The sequence below is a fragment of the Pseudorca crassidens genome, chromosome 19 (assembly GCF_039906515.1).
Source record: "Pseudorca crassidens isolate mPseCra1 chromosome 19, mPseCra1.hap1, whole genome shotgun sequence".
Taxonomy (NCBI): domain Eukaryota; kingdom Metazoa; phylum Chordata; class Mammalia; order Artiodactyla; family Delphinidae; genus Pseudorca; species Pseudorca crassidens.
The window spans coordinates 22,864,151-22,878,373 of record NC_090314.1 but is presented as its reverse complement, the minus strand read 5'-3'; the positions used below and the strand labels follow the sequence as shown (position 1 = coordinate 22,878,373).

General features: G+C 55.6%; 1 protein-coding gene and 1 long non-coding RNA gene across 2 annotated transcripts in view; one reads left to right on the top strand and one right to left on the bottom strand.

Moving 5' to 3' along the window:
• Window positions 1–14,223, top strand: part of LOC137211787 (uncharacterized) — a 350,093-nt gene that overhangs the window by 87,060 nt on the left and 248,810 nt on the right. The gene's annotated exons all lie outside the window — the stretch shown is intronic.
• Window positions 1–14,223, bottom strand: part of TMEM132E (transmembrane protein 132E) — a 53,666-nt gene that overhangs the window by 4,527 nt on the left and 34,916 nt on the right. Inside the window, exons 2-7 of the mRNA XM_067714303.1 lie at window positions 8,277–9,207; window positions 6,650–6,796; window positions 6,196–6,388; window positions 5,394–5,537; window positions 2,721–2,926; window positions 617–902 (exon numbers count right to left, since the gene is read on the bottom strand). Of these exons, the coding sequence (XP_067570404.1) occupies window positions 617–902; window positions 2,721–2,926; window positions 5,394–5,537; window positions 6,196–6,388; window positions 6,650–6,796; window positions 8,277–9,207 (1,907 nt within the window). The remainder of the gene's footprint in view (window positions 1–616; window positions 903–2,720; window positions 2,927–5,393; window positions 5,538–6,195; window positions 6,389–6,649; window positions 6,797–8,276; window positions 9,208–14,223) is intronic.

The following is a 14,223-nucleotide window of genomic DNA, read 5'->3' as shown; positions in this document are numbered from 1 at the left end:
TGGGCACTGGGGCAAATGGGAGAACTCATGCTCATGTAAAAAAGGCAGCAGTACTGACTCCAGCTGATGATTGCCAGGCGGGAATGCAGACCCTGTGCTGCCAGATTCATATTTTCTAAAACCAGAAATTTACATTTTTTAAAAAATGAGAAACTCCCAATTTTTAAACGATTGGGTCAATCGTTTTACAAACAAAATATGTCTGCAGGCAGATTTCAGCCCATGGGTCACTATGTATAGTCTCTGAGATGGATGATATCTACCCAGGCACCCAGTTATCAAGGAGGAAGGTCAAAGTTGAGTCCCTAGATCTCCAAAATTTCCTCTTCTGGCCTCTACACTGGCTGGGCCCTCCCACCTCCTCCGCTCCGCAGCCACATCTCTCAGCGACCACACTGAGCCATGAAAGGTTCACAGAGGCTGATGAGGCTCAGAGAGAGAAGCTTCTCCAAGGTTCTTGACCTTCGATGGTAGAATTTCAAGCAGAAGGGCAGGTGGGGAAGTGTGTTTGCAGGGCCCGTCTGGGGTTGCTCCCCAAGGCCGAGGCGCTGGAAATCCTGTCTTAGGAACGTCTGTGTGAAGGCTCCCGGCACCCGGCACGCCCCACTGTGCTTACCTTGAAGGGGGTGGTGCCTGGCTCCAGCCCGGCCAGCGTGCTGCTGTCTACCATGCGTGCCACTCGGGGGTCACCCACCCGCATGAAGTCGCTGACCAGGTCGGTGACCTCCACCAGCCAGTCTGGGCCCAGCATGGTGACCACCTGGTCGGTGCCCTCCGCCGACGTCGTGTGGAACTGGGTGAAAACCTGCAGGGTGGCGTGCTGGTACTGCAGAGTGCAGCCACGGCTCGCGCTCTGCCGTCGTCCCTCGTCCTCGTCCTCGTCCTCGCTCTCCCGGGCTGATCTGGGTGGGGGAGGCCTGGAGTCAGGGCTCCCCACACCGGCTCTGACCTGCATGAGTCCCTCCCTCCCTCTTGCCCCACCAGCCCCTCCCTGGCTCCCGTGGGTGGAAGGCTTTCCCTGGTCCACCCCTTCTGTCTCTGACAAGCTTGGAGCCCGAAGTCCCAGGCTTTCCTCTCCTAGAAAGGTACCTTCTTGACTCCCCACCCCACCCCGTGTCCCCTGCTTGGCTGCGCCTACACCTGTGAATAGCTGGCATCAAATCTTAGCAAATACTGGCTCTTTCTCAGCACTAAGCACTTGCTGGGCCCTGGGCTCAGCTCTAACTTGGATCAAAGGTGATCCCTGCTCAAGTGCCAGGAGGCTTAGCTGCGTCGTCGTGTCCTACAGCTGTGTGGCAGACAGAACTTGATATTCAGCTGATGAGATTGCCAAGCAGAGTGTGGGAGGTGTGTCCTGGCTTCCTCTGGCTGCTCAGAGTAAAATGCAAGAGGAGACAGATAAATGGAGGGAGGAACTGGCAGGCAGAATGGAACCAGGACTTGACAATTTGGGGAATTCTCAGCCTGTCCAGATTGCCAAAAATACGAAAATCAGGAGATTCACCCAGGAAAGCAGGCTGTGGAGAGAGAGAAGGGTGTGGCCAGTGCTTGGCTAGTGCTTCAGAAGGATTAAACCACCAGAATATTCATTCACACAGAGGGCTCTTTTACCTGTGTTAACTAATTTAATCCTCACAGCAATCCGCTAAGTGTAAACGTGCCCATTTTAGAGATGAGGAAACTGAGGCACAGTAGCCTAAGGTTACCCAGCTAGCAAATAGCAGTCAGGATTTCACCCCAAGCCATCTAGCTTCAGAGTTCACTATGTCCTTCACTACTCAAAGGAGCATCAACCTCACTGGGAGCTGGCCTGAAATGCAGACTCACAGGCCCCATCCCAGTTTCACGGAATCAGACTCTGCATTTCAACAGCATCCTTGGGCAAGTCGCGCGCAAGTTCAAGAGGCCCTGGTCTATGCTGCCTTGCTTTTCCAAATCTCCGCAGAACTGAACTGATCCCAACTCTCACTAGGCCGCCTGCTTCTCTCTCCAGCTCCACCCTTCCCGCTCTTAGCTGCCTGTCACTCTGCCTTTCTTCTCTTCCCTGCTGGCTTCTCTCTCCAGCAGCGATGAGTGGGTGAGTGGAGTGTGCTGAGTACACCTGGACCTGCCCCACAGATGGGGACCCAGGTGTGTGAGCCTGTATCCCAGTGAGGGAGCCCAGTGGCAGTCACCGTGTGCCTGACTGATGTACTCACAAGTGTGCCCCTGGTGTGCCCAGGCTGGGGCACTCGTGTGCAGGTGTGTGAGCACCTGTGTTGGTGTTTCTGCTCCATTTTGTCTGCTGCTTGACTGCTCTTACCCTGTCTCCCTAGCCAAATCCTTTCCACTCATCCTTTAAGACTTAACTCCCGAGTCACCTCTTCCAGGAAGCCTGCTTTGACTTCTTCTGGAGGAAGAGGTGGTTCTTTCCTTTGTGCCACTTGCTTCCCTGTACTCAGGGCTTCCTTCATCCACCACGCTCCATGATATATATAAGACCGCTTCCTGATGGACCCAGAGCTCAACTGGGTCAGGCTCTGGCCACACTTACCTGCTCCCCTCCCTGCCCCCATCCGTGCCTGGCACACAGTAGCTGCTCAATAAGTTTGTTGATTGCAAAACCGACCTGCAGACTGTGTACACCTAGGGCCTTACACACACATGCAGATCAGACGTTGTGCCAGGGCTGTGTCACCCGTGAGTATCCCCAGGATCTGCTGTGTTTGGAAGGGTCATACCTCCGGTCAGGAAGGATAGGTACCCTCCAGCCCTTCACTTGGCTGAGGCGGGCATCCGAGAGCTCAATGTGCAGGGGCAGCTTGGGCACCCAGACTGTCATTTCCAGGGGGGCATTGAGGACGTCGTAGCGGAAGGTGACCCTGGCGTTCATGGAACCGCGAGACTCCTTTCCGCTAACAAACACGTAGTCACAGCTGCTGGATACCTGGGGACGGGGAGAGAGGTTGGTTGGCCTGTCTTGCCCTACAGGTCATCCTGTGGGGCAGTGCAGAGGACTTCATTCTGACAAGGAAGGCCAGAAGGCCATTGGACAGAGAAAGTGCCAGTCACAGGAGGCTGAAGGGGAGAGGCTGGGTGGGAGAAGGCCTCTAATTTAATTCCTCTGGGAGGTGTCAGCTTCCACTCCATTGCTCCAGAGATCACCTCTTAGTGGCTACCTTGGGAGGATTTTGCTCCCTGGCAAGAAGCCAGTGTGCCAATATTTTTGTAAGGGGCTGTTTTTGATGTGGCAGGCCACACCTTGGGGGAGTCTTCAGGCTGAGGGTCCCCAGCGCTGGCTCCCCTCCCCAGCACGACCGCCTGGGCTCTGGAGCAGGTGTCTGATGGGTAGAGTCCTCCACGGTACACAGGAGTAGCCTGTCCTGAGCAGGACACTGGGGTGCGACTGGGCGGGGAGGAGGTTGAGGAGGAGGGGGTGGGGAGAAGGGGCAGGCCCACAGCTCCTCCAAGGTGACTCTGGCCCAGTGGTCCCAGGCAGCTGGGCAGCTGGTTAATTTCCAGGAGGGGGCTGCTCCAGCCAAGGGTGGAACCGAGGGAAAGGGAGAGGAAATTTCAGGACCAGAGAACCCCAAGCACAGACAGGTGGACAACTGCCACCCACGGGTACAGCTTTTGCAAATGCATGCCCACCTGGACACCACCTTGCATTCTTCACGGTTCCCCAGATGAGCATATGCTCACTGAACACATCTTGGTGGGTAGCTGTGCCCACTCACAGAGGTGTCCCTGCTAGTACTTCAGGGCAGATGCAACGGGTGTCTGTGTAAGTGCCCACGCACACACCTGGCACACCTGGAGTGAATCCTGTGTGCAATGCATTTAGGTGCTCCTACTGGGACACGCCCCAGGGTGCACATCCTTGAGTTTGGAGGAGGGTCTATCAGGCAGCCTATGGGCTGATGACAACCTGAATGCTCTCGTGGGGGTGGGGAGGGGCTGGGACTGTGGTTCATCCCTGCAGATGAGCCCCTGACGGTCCCAAACTCCTTCGAGCTCTCTTAATCATCTCAGGGGGTGGGTGGAGAGGAGTGGGACAGTGGTTCTGCTAGAAATGCTCATTTCCCACTTCGGAAGGCAGGGAATTCCAGCTGAAGGCTGGCAAATCCCATTTAGAATGTTGGCAAACTCCCGAAAGAACCTGAGTGTATTTCAGTGAGAACAGAAACAAATTCCATTTCGAATCTTTGCTAATTCCCTTTGGTATCTAAGCCACGGTGACTGTTCTGGTCTGCTCTGGGGCGGAGGTGTGGGAGTCTGGGTGGTAGAGGAAGGTGCTGGGTGAGGGCTCTTGGGAGCAGGCCCATTTCTCCCCGTCCCAGCCTGCCAGCAGTGGCAAGCCCCATGGGCCTGACAAGGCTTCCAGCCCTCAGGAGGCCGTGGGTGTGTGGTACCAAGCCGTCTGCTCTGGCTCACTCGGGGGACATTCTTCCTGGATGGGGGGGGATGGACGAGGTGAGCCTCGGGGGTCCAGAGACCAGGAGGGATCCAGGGCAGAGCAAAGCAGAGCAAAGAGAAAGAGAGAGAGAGAGAGAGAAAGCACACACTCCCAGGGAGGGAGGACACCCACATCCCCACTCCCCCTGCTGAAGGATTTACAGGAACAGGAAACAGATTCTGTTGCCCAATCATTTGATTTTGGCACCAGCTTGAGGCTGGCACGGCAAGCAGCTCACCAATCCCACAGGGACCAGGGCTGGATGCCCTCCTGCATCACTGCCCGCCCCACTGCCTCCTCCCCGCATCTCACCTCTGACCACTGTCCAAAGCCAGAGGAAATCTGGAGGCCCTCCTGGGGAGGTAGCAAACTGGGCCAGCCAAGTCAGATCAACGTCCTGTTTGCTGGGCTGTGGAGGACCCTCTGCCCAGAGGGGGCATCTGGGGAGGAGCTCAGGGCAAGGCCTTTGGGAGGTGGAGGGCTGGGGTGGGTGTTCCTGGAGTGGGTCCTTTTACACCACCTTCACTCCTGGCCTAACTCATGAGCTTCTGGAGGCTTCCTCCTTGGGCTGGATCTCCTCCACCTGGTCACCAGCACCCAGGTTCAGGGCATGTCTCTGAGATCCCCCCCAGGACCCCCTCCCCTATTGCTTTACCTGGTGTCTGCCACACAACAAGGGCTCAGTAATGACTTGGGGATTGAATTCAAGTTGTCAGTGCTGCTTTCTCCCTTCAGCCTGCCAAAAGGTCTCTTCCACATTCCTGTAGGAAGCCCTCCAGGACCTCCCCTTGCTCAGGCTGGACATGGGATGCTCTTCCCCTCACCCCCTGCCACTTCCCTTCCTCTTGCCTACCAAGGGGACCTGCCTGGGATGTGAATTCCCCTCTGGTTTGGGGTTCCACTCCCCCGGAAGGCCCGAGGCCTTCTTCCCAGGCTCCCCCACCTCCAGGAAGCTCACCTTGATGATGTCCTCATTGTCAGATTCGCATTCCACCAGGGCAGAGACATCTAGGACAAGGCCGGTCACCTCGATGGCAATGACCTTGACAGGGATGGCCACCGTCCGGCCAGTCAGGATGGCTGTGTTGATGATCTCTGTGTCCTGCAGGGAAGAGAGGAGGGCGGGGCTCTGCTGAGCTGCTTGAGGTCCCCTGCTCTCCCAGGACCACCAGCCAAGCCCCGGCAGCTCCCAGCTGTCCCCACTCCTCAGATGCGTATCCTTCCCTTGGGGACGTGGGCAGACAGATGCATCTACCTGGTCTCATGTGCCTTCTCAGACGCTCTGCTCACTTGGACTCCCGTGGTAGCCTTCAGGGTCTACCCCACTCTGCTGCCAGAAAACAATGCTTCCCCAATCCTCCACCATCTCCTCTCAACATCTTCCATTTTCCTCCGGACTCAGAGTAACGTCCAGCACATTTGCCTGGCTATTCCACGTGCCCCTGGGCACCAGACAATCATTCCACGGCACTCTTCCTAAACCCATAGCTCCTTTGAACAAACTATTCCCCATTCCCATCACCACACCTTTGCCCAGGAGATCCCCTGCCTAAAGCACCTTCCTCATCTTCTCTGACTACTGTATGATCCCCTCCTCCACGGGACCTTCAAGGCTCCACTGCATGGTCACCTCATCCAGGAAGCCCCCCCACCAAGTGCCCCCTCCACGGGGACTTCTCCCACCTCCGTGCCCCTCAGCAACCGCTGGCCCACTCCAGTGCCAGGCGCAGAGCTCGCCTGCCTCCCGTGAGTGCACTCACCATGGCCAGGGGTAGGATGGCCTGCACGTCCCGCTGGATGCCCGTCAGCTCGGTGACAGCCCGCTCCAGGTCAGGCAGGGCACCGTGGCCACGGTAGTCGATATGCCACATTATCCTCCGCTTGACTGACTGGCTGGTGAAGTTCTCCATCTCAAAGTCCAGCTGCAGGATCTCCAGGGGCCCCTGGTCCTCCCTGCGCGGTGGGGGAAGGAAGGAGAGCCCAGGAGGAAGGGCTGGGAGAAGCTCAGGAGCTCTGAAACCCTCGCTGAGGACCCTAGCCCTCCTCAGTGGCCTTTCCCCGGGGTCCTCTGAACCTTCCCCAGCCTGGCCTCCAGGGTCCCCAGAAAATATGCCCCAGCCCTTGCGCCAGCCTGGCCTCCCCCGTCAAGAATTCCCCCACCCCTCCCCGGTGCTGTCCTGCAAAGAGGTGGGCAGAGGAGCCACCTTGGCTCACCAGAGGGGCAGTGGTGTGCCCTGGGCCCAGGACACATCCACAGTGGCTGTTGAATGCTTTGCCCCAGTCAGCAGCTCCGAGGTCACGTGCCACTGGCCACTCCGTGACTTGGTTCCTAGAAGGGTCACGCCCTTCTTGGCCTTCACCCTGGGACAAAGCAAGAAGAAGAGGGAGAGGGTCAGCTTGGGGGTCCAAGGGCTGCCCACCTGCCTACCATCCTTAGGCTGGGGCTGGGAGAAGGGCGAGCAGGTGAGTAAGTTACCCTGAGTTCTAGACTCAAAGCCTGAAACTAATTTGGGGGATCTGGTATCATGTAGCTTCAACCTCTGGCCCTAGTGGAAGCTGTAGTCCCTTCTATTATATCTCTGCCAGGTCTTTACCTAACCTCTACTTGCATATCTTAGTGACAGGGGACTCACTACTTCTGCACACATCCCATTACATCTTTAGAAAGTCCCTAAAAGGAGAAACTTCTTCCCTGGATGTAGCTGAAATAGAACAGCCGTGGGTTCTGTTGGGGGAAGGGAGGACAGCTCTCTTCCACCTGAACAGACATCTGGGGAGGTGAGCAGGTGTCCTCTGAGTCTTCTTTTCTCCAGGCCTAAATTCTTCAGTTCTCCGATTGTTGCTCTTTTGCCATGGCTTCAAGTCGCCCATATCCTAGTCACCTTCCTCTGGACATTCTGAATACATAAGGTGTAGTGTCTTATACTAAATACAACATTTCAGCTCTAATTAACACTAACTAAAGCAGAATGATTATCACCTCCCTAATTCTACATACTTTACTCCTATTAATGCAGCCCAGGATCTCTGATGACTGATTTAACTCATATTCACATTCAGGTATTAATCACTGAATTCGGTATGACTCTCTCCAGGAATACTTGAACTTTAAGGTAGTACATTCAGGACAGAAGGCAATACTTAAAGAAGCCGGAGGTTAATGGTGCTGTTTCAGGTCCCATGTATAGTGCTTGGGTTTGTGGGGAGCATTTTGGTGGGGCCTTTCTTATATCCTCAGAATCACCCAACATGGCTCAAACCATGGATTCCTACTGTGAGACATCATTATATTTTGTGGGGATGTGCTATGACTGAAGGCATTTCTGAATTTCTGAACTGTATCCTTCACAAAGAAAGAGCTAGGACTCCTGAAAATATTTCTCCCCACTCCAGGATTAGACAAATGTCCTGACACACGGACACTCTCCTGTTCATCTTTTGGCTCCCAGGCAAGGGGCTGCTCTCTGATCTCAATTTCTCCTCTTAGGCCTCAGCCTACTCATCTGTAAAATAGAAGAGTTGCACCGCTAATGTCTAAGGGCCCTTCCAGCCCCGATTCTATCATTCTGGATATCATGCTTGTGGAAATGGATGTTTCCTCTTCACCATGACACCACTTCTGTGAGGTAGGGAGGACAGGGCAGACATTTTTGTGGCCATCAAGCGGATGAGAACACCGAGGCTCAGATAAGTGAGCTGTCTTCCTGAAGTTGCTCAAGTGATAACTGGAAGAACTGGGATTAGGATGCTGGATGGGCAGGTCTGGGCGAGCCCTCTACAAGGGGTCAGGTGTGCATCTGACCTTGGAAGGGAAGCCAGACCCCCGCCCGTACCCCCGTACCTGAGAGTGAAGTGCTCCAGGCTGGGGCTGGAGGGAGAGGAGGAGTTGGGGGCCAGGTAGAGGAGGATGCTGAGCAGTTCCCCGGGCTTGAGGGGCCGGTCAGGCAGGCGGATCATCAGGTTGCTGTCCAGCCTGTGCTCCTGCAGGGTCCTTCTCGGGGGCGGGCGGAACAGGCTGATGCTCCCGATGCGCAGCAGGGGGTGCTGGGTCGGGCTCTCGGCCCGGGCCCCGCCCCCGGGCCCGGCACCCCGCCGTGTTCCTCCACAGCCTCCCGATGCATCCGGGGCGTGGAGAGTGTAGTAGAGCTCGGCTTGCTGACTCTCCCCTGTCGCCTCGGGCTCCAGCCCATCTGGAGAATTGCGGCGGGCAGTGGGTGGTGCAGCCGGGGCCGGGGGCCCGAACCAAGCCAGGGGCAGCTCGGCGCGCACGAGACAGGTGGCCAGACCCCCGCTGAGGCGGCAGGAGCTCTTGACCTCCCGGGCATCCCGGAAGGCGTGCAGGCGTACGCAAGGCAGCCGCTCGGTGACGCCGAAGTCATCCCAGTCCCGGCCGGCCACGTAGAACAGCACCTGGGCCACGGGCTGCGAGGCAGGCACGCGGGGGTGGACGATGAAGGCTCGCACCTTCCAGCTGACCGTCAGGCGCTCGGGGATGTCCAGGGTGCTGGACGGCTGCAGGAGCTCCCGGGCCACCACCTGGCTGGTGCTGAAGGGTCCCAGGGAGACATTGAGGACAGGCAGCTCCTTGGTCTGGAACACCACGAAGGGCTCGGAGCGCTGCAGGGAGCCGTTGGTGACCGTGGGAGGCGTGCGCCGCGCCTCCCGCAGGAAGAAGGCCAGCCGCGTGTGTGACAGGCGGTAGCTGACCGGCAGCACCAGGCTGGCCTGCGGCCCCGGAGGACTGGGGCTGGCTGGGTGGGAGCGGCCAGAGGCTGGGGACAGACAGAAGAAAGACCCCAGAGTGGTCAGGAGAGGCTGTGCTGGGACTCCAGGGCACCCCAGCCTCCCACCCTTACAGAGGGCCATCCACTCCCAGCCGAGCCGAGCTCAGCCCGGCTCTCCATCCTCAAGGCTCCAAGCCAGGCTCCACCTTTGCTCGTGTGTTAATTGCCCTCTTGTTGATGATTCATTTCTTTATCTGCGATGCAGGGGTAAAGCTAATGCTGGTACAAAGCATTGTGAAGGTTTAAAGAGGTTTTATCCTCTGGCATCTTCGTTTGTAAAATGAGTATAAAAATTGTTTCTGCCTCAAAGAGCTATTGTAGGGACTTAGCGAAGTCATGTGCGTAGAGGGCTAAGAGCAAGTGTGATGCCGAGGTGGTAAGTTTTCACTCTTACCATTATTAATGGTACAGTACAGTACGTATTTAACGATTTAACATTGTTTATTAAAATTAAACTATTATTCATGCATTATTATGACAGGCAGTGGCTTATTTGATCCTCATCAAGTCTTTGAACCAGGTATTATTATGATCTCCATTGATTCACCCAGTTTTCTATCAGTAACTTCTCTTTTTGGAGAGCCTATTCTTACCTCTTACAAATGAAGGTGCCGGATGCTTAAATAACTTACCCAAGTCACATGAGTGAAAGGGGCCAGCAGCTGGAGTTGAACCTGGGGCCACCTGGCTTTCAAACCCAAGCCTCTACTCCTTTACTCCTCCAGCTGCCTCAGATGGTGCAGGGTCCCCAGGGATCCCACATCACCCCCTACCCCCTATATGTACCACCCCACAAATACACACTGGGAAGTTGATCCTCGTCCACCAAACCCAAACGTGGGCCTTGGGGTCTCGGGCTTGACTTCTCCCTTCTCTCGGCCACTCACCCCATCCTCGCAGGATCCCGCCAAGCTGTAGCAATTCTACCTCTTGGCTCTCTGGTCTGTCCCCGGCTGCCCCTGACCTCCATCCCCAGGCCCCTGCTCCAGCTTTGGCTTCATTCCTGTTGCTATGACAACATAACGTTGTCTAAGTCTCACCTCTCCCCAACTCTTCCCTTCCCTGGCATACCCTTCCCCCCTATAGCAGCCAGAGGGATTTGTTTCTCCCAGACACAGATGGGACCTTGTTGGCTCCTTACTCCCAGCTCAACACCTGTTGGACACTGTTAAGGAACAGGAAGGACCAAGATGGGGAGGTCTGAGGTTTGAGAACCAGTTCTGGATCTGCTGCTTAGAAAGCAGTTGGGTTGGCTGCTGTGCCCTGGCCCAGGTCATTACCCCTGATCCCACATGTGTGCCTGCAGCCAGCCTCCCTTTAGGGGGCAGGGACATGCTCTCAGAGACTCCAGTGGACCCCTGAGCCATGTTTCTCACCTTTGATGTTGTGTTGTCATTTGTTTTCGAGAATCAAGAAATTGCTCTATAATTTATGTAACACAATGCAAAAGTGTATTATTAAAGACTGTCCCTTCTGCTTACAGAACTCACCTTGTGCCTGAGCATGGCATTCAGGGCCCTCTACAATGAGCTCCAGGCTCCCCTTTCCCCAGTATTCCTCTTCCCAGGCTCCTGCTGCCAGCATAACTGGACAACTTCTGGCTTTAGCGCTGGCCGATGCTGCCTTACCGTCCCTCCTATGCTCATGCTGTGTCCTCTGCATTGGATTCTCTCCTATCCTATCTGCACACATCCAAATCTGAATCTTCCTCTAAGGCCCTGCTCAAATGCCACCTCCTCCACGAAGCCCTCCAAGATATGACCTCTACTCCTGGGAATTTCCTCAGAGCTTTGCCCTTCTCTGAGGGAACCTCTCATCCTGCCTTGCGTGAGAGTTATCTACGAGGCCTTGCACTGAACAAGTCTTTAACAAATCACTGTTGATCTACGCTGAGTGATTCGCAGAGACCTCCGTCCCAAGGAGACTCCTAATCAGTGCTATGGTGGTTACTTGCCACTTATGCATATTATCATGTTACCACCATCAATGAAACCTTGATGGTTCCACAAATGTTCACACCCAATTCCTCATAAATGCAATGAACTAAAAATTCCCTGCCCTTGAGGCTCTGGTGTCTATGTCTGATGTTTTTTAATTTGTGGTTTAATTTTCTCATTTAACAAATGAGGCAATTGGCTTGGGTCACAACAAAGGCCCTGGGTCAAGTGTCCTAAGAGGAGTGGCACCTAGTCTGTGTGACTCCTTAGGGCCCTGCTTGAGCAGTCCTTAGGACCAGCTGGTCCCTTGTCCTCTAGGCAGCCCATGCTTTAACCATCAGACTGCTCCCTCTGTTCCCAGGAGAACTCTGTTCTCAGGCCACCCTTCTCCACTAGACGTCCTGCAGCCCTGCAAGGTAAGCCAGCTGCCGATGATGGGGTAGAGATGCGCAGCCTGGTCCCAGATGAGAATAGGAAGGCGTTTGGAGAGACGGGAGCCTTCCCTGCTGCTGCATAGAATCCCTGCCCCATGGTTACCACTGGAGTTTCTGAGAAGGTGTCCCTGCTGCCTGGGGCGAAGCTGGCCCAGGCGCACGTGTGGGATCTGGGGTAATGACCTGCGCCAGGCACAGCAGCCAACCAACTGCTTTCTAAGCAGCAGGAAGCAGGCAAACGGAGGCTTCAGGACTCAAGTTTAAGGCTTCTCCCTGCCACGCTCACGAGGCAACTTGCTTCGCATTTTGAGCCTCGGTTTCCATCTCTAAAATTGAGGAGGTGACATCAGCCCCCTCACAGGGATGTTGAGAGTAGCTGAAAGACCAAGGGGAGGAGGGGGCACTGCTACAGGTGGTGGGATGTCCAGGACCTGCAGGTACTGAGCTGAGATGGGGAGAGGCCACCGTGCTTGTCCTGCTGGGGTTGGAGAAGGGCACCGGTTGTCCCTGAGCTGTAAGTGCTCAGGCCGGGTGGACAGGGTAGGGATGTGGATGTCAGAACCACTGGCCCTGTCTCGTTTACCATCCCCAGGAGACCCCAGAGACTACTAAGACTAAGGCACTTAGTCCCCTTTGGCCCTCTCACCGTCCCAACCTCAGGCAGGGCCAGCCACCTGGACCCCTTGGAGGCACAGTGGGGCGAGGCCACCAGATAGGCAGCAGACTCAGAGGGGCGTGGAGAAAGGGACTGGAGAAATGTGCTTGCGTGCACCCCTCCGCCCTCAGATTTTTGTTGAATGAATGCAATTCTCTGAATGAGCTGCCCAGCACTGACTGGGATGCCATGGGCTAATGAAAGCGCCCTCCATGGGGCATCCCAGAGGAGACTGGATGGCCAGTCAGGGCAGGGTTGCTGGGCTGGGGGTTCTTGATCTCTCTCAGCAACCTTGCAGATAAGGAGACTGAGTTTCTGAAACAGGAAGCAACTTATATTAAGAAGGCAACTAGCATTTAGAAAAGGGAGCCAGAAAAGATGGTATTAGGGTACTACCATTTTGTACTGATGTCATCATGACGCACAGCACTGCCCCCCATCACCACCCATGAATCATTCTATCCTCTGGGGCCCTGAGACCCCTCTGTGGGCTGAGTAGGGGCGGGGGTGTTCCTGAGACCCCAGCACTAATCTCAGCTCTATGGCTCAATTACTCTGGAGCCTAAAGGAAGTTGCTTGATGTCTCTGGGCCCCAGTTTTCCCAGGGAGGTAGGGGAGGCCCTGGAAGCTGTCTGATGTGGTGGGGCTGCCAGGAGGAAGGGGAGACTGGGGGAGTTGCCAGCAGATCAAGTTTTTGGAGACACGATGTGTGAATGTGTGTGCACACATGCGTGTGCTGAGCTGCACGCTGGCTGGCATCTCACAAGGAGCTCTAAGCTCCGGGCATCACGGAGTGTGGAATGGGCTTGGGAAGGAAAAGCTTCTAGAAGTTTCCCTGAAGGAAGACGGATGGGGTAAGGGAGGGTCAACCCGGAGCCGAGCTCAGCCAGTTCCAGAGGTGAAGGAGGAGTGCTCCAGGGGTGCCGCTCGGGTGGACTTGCTGGCCTGGACCCGCCCCGCCTTGGAAACACCCAACACAACTCCCTCCAGTCTGAGGGGGGAGCACGCACGCACACACACTCACACACCCATGCTCATACACAGCCTGGCACACACCTGCTCGTCAGGCCCCCCACCAGGAAGCCCATGACAGGTAGTTCTGAATCCCGGCCACCCCTGGGCCTCTCACTTGCCCCACTTGGCTCCCCGGACCCCAGGCTCCACCTGCTGACTTCTGTTTCAGCCCAGCTCGCCCTGTGGACCAGACTTAGTACTGCCTTCCTGTCAGCAGCCTCCCCTCTCCTGGGAGCAGCAGTCAGATTCTCCCTCCGTCTAGGTGGCCTTGGGCCTAAGGAATCATATGGGTCTGGCTTCCCTGCTTCTGTCTCCCTAGGGAAGGGGCTCTCCCTGTCTCATCATGTCTCATGGTTAGCATTACATGCCCCCCTTCCAAATTCATACGTCGAAGTCCTAACCCCCAGCACCTCCTAATGTGACTGTGTTTCGAGATGGGGGTCTTTAAAGAGGTAACTAAGTTAAAATGAGGTCATACGGGTGGGTCCTAATCCAATATGACTGGTGTCCTTAAATGAGGAGATTGGGACACAGACACACACAAGAGGGAAGACCATGTGAAGACACAGGGAGAAGGCGGCCGTCTACAAGCCAAGGAGAGAAGCCTCAGAAGGAACCCACCCTGCTGTCACCTTGATCTCAGACTCCCAGCCTCCAGAACTGTGAGAAAAGACATTTCTGTTGTTTTTGTAAAAGTCTCTGGGACTTTGTTATGGCAGCCCGAGCAGGTTAATAATAGATGGAGATGAGCTATTTCTGTCCCTCACGGCCTCAGTTTCCCCAGTAAGATGTGGAGATACCGTATTGGGGTGGAGGAGGAAGATAGGCTGGATCAGGCAGCTTTTGTAGACAGGGATAATGATGGAGGCTGAGGCGTTCCCAGCGCCTCCCCTGACTGTGCATGGCATGTGACCCTTCCTAGCTGAGCTGAGCCAGCTCCTTCCTTCTTCAGCCCTGGAGGGCA